At 39.6% G+C, this 1,236-nt stretch overlaps 1 protein-coding gene across 1 annotated transcript in view; it reads left to right on the top strand.

Annotated features, from left to right (window-relative positions):
* Positions 1 to 1,236, top strand: part of LOC119585859 (uncharacterized protein YGR130C-like) — a gene marked incomplete at its 3' end in the record, with an annotated part of 16,010 nt that overhangs the window by 9,836 nt on the left and 4,938 nt on the right. The window contains 1 exon segment of the mRNA XM_037934591.1: positions 396 to 990. Coding sequence (XP_037790519.1) covers positions 396 to 461 — 66 coding nt within the window.

Raw genomic sequence — 1,236 nt, 5'->3', positions numbered from 1 at the left:
TCAAATAAACTAGCATTGATAGGTCCAGAAAGGTTTAATACAACTCTGTTATAAAGCTTCATATTTGCTTTAGTGACATATAACAATGGAACTTATGTCTTAGGTTATGCAGTCTCCTTAATACATATGCCAACTGTGTTGAGCTTCATGAAATGCTTATAAAAATGTCACAATTTTATCTATGTACAGTATCATCATTATGGCATTACTGTCACCTTTGTTTATTGCTATTTTCTTTGCGTTCCTCCTCTACATTCTGCAGAAATTATTAGTTCGTGGTGTGAAAAGAAAATTTCTTGTCCTACCCATATATCAGACTGTAACATGTGAGTATAGATTTGTTGATTGTGTATTCATCGCACTGCAAAAGAAGTAATCTTTATTATCCTTTGCAGCGGGAAGAGCACAAGAAGTGGCATCAGCATACCAGACCTCGGGCTCGGGCACTCCTCCTCCAGTGACTCAGATGGAAGTGTTTTCCAGGAAGGCAAGCAGACCGTAAGACAAATCATTGGTGGTTCTCTCAGTGTTATCCCTGCAGACAAGCATCAGGAAAGCAGTGAGAAAATGAGAGCATGGAAGTCAGGGAGTGATAGGCTATTTATACCCTTGAGGGATGGATACTGTGACAAAAATATCTTCCTCCAAAGTCAGGCTGAGAGAGAGTACAGATCACTTCCAGATTTGCAGTCCAAGTCAGGACCCATGAGCGCTGCGGAAGGAAGCTTGGTAGCTGATCGCGTATTGGGAGAATATCCCTCCTGCGTGGACTTTAATAAAGAGAATGAGAGTACAAAACCTAGCAGGAAGATGCATTACCAAGCAGCTTCCCTGAAACCTATGAAGCAGTCATTTGGTAAGAAAATATACAAGGCGTCAGAAATCCTGCAGTCCAGTGACATTACTGATGATGAGAGGATAGATCAGCCTGTGCCCAGTCTGAGCCAAGTCGATCAGGAGATGGCCAGGCTGTTGCAGGAACTGAAGAAGGTAGGTGGTTTGAAGTCTTAGAATATGAACAAATTTGTGTTCAAGCAAAAGGTCTTTCCTATTTATTTCCACTGTTATATTTTCCTGAAATCAAATTGAAGAAATATTTGTCAGGCAAAATGATCATGTAACTCTTGCAGAATATGTTTAAGCATAAAATAATGTGAGGAGTTAGATTTTTAGAACATTCATTCTAATAGAGATTTTTTTCTGAGATTTGCAATTTTTGCTGCAGACCTTTTTGGT

This window comes from Penaeus monodon, chromosome 20 (assembly GCF_015228065.2).
Source record: "Penaeus monodon isolate SGIC_2016 chromosome 20, NSTDA_Pmon_1, whole genome shotgun sequence".
In the NCBI taxonomy this organism is placed as follows: domain Eukaryota; kingdom Metazoa; phylum Arthropoda; class Malacostraca; order Decapoda; family Penaeidae; genus Penaeus; species Penaeus monodon.
This window is presented reverse-complemented; position numbering and strand designations above follow the sequence as displayed.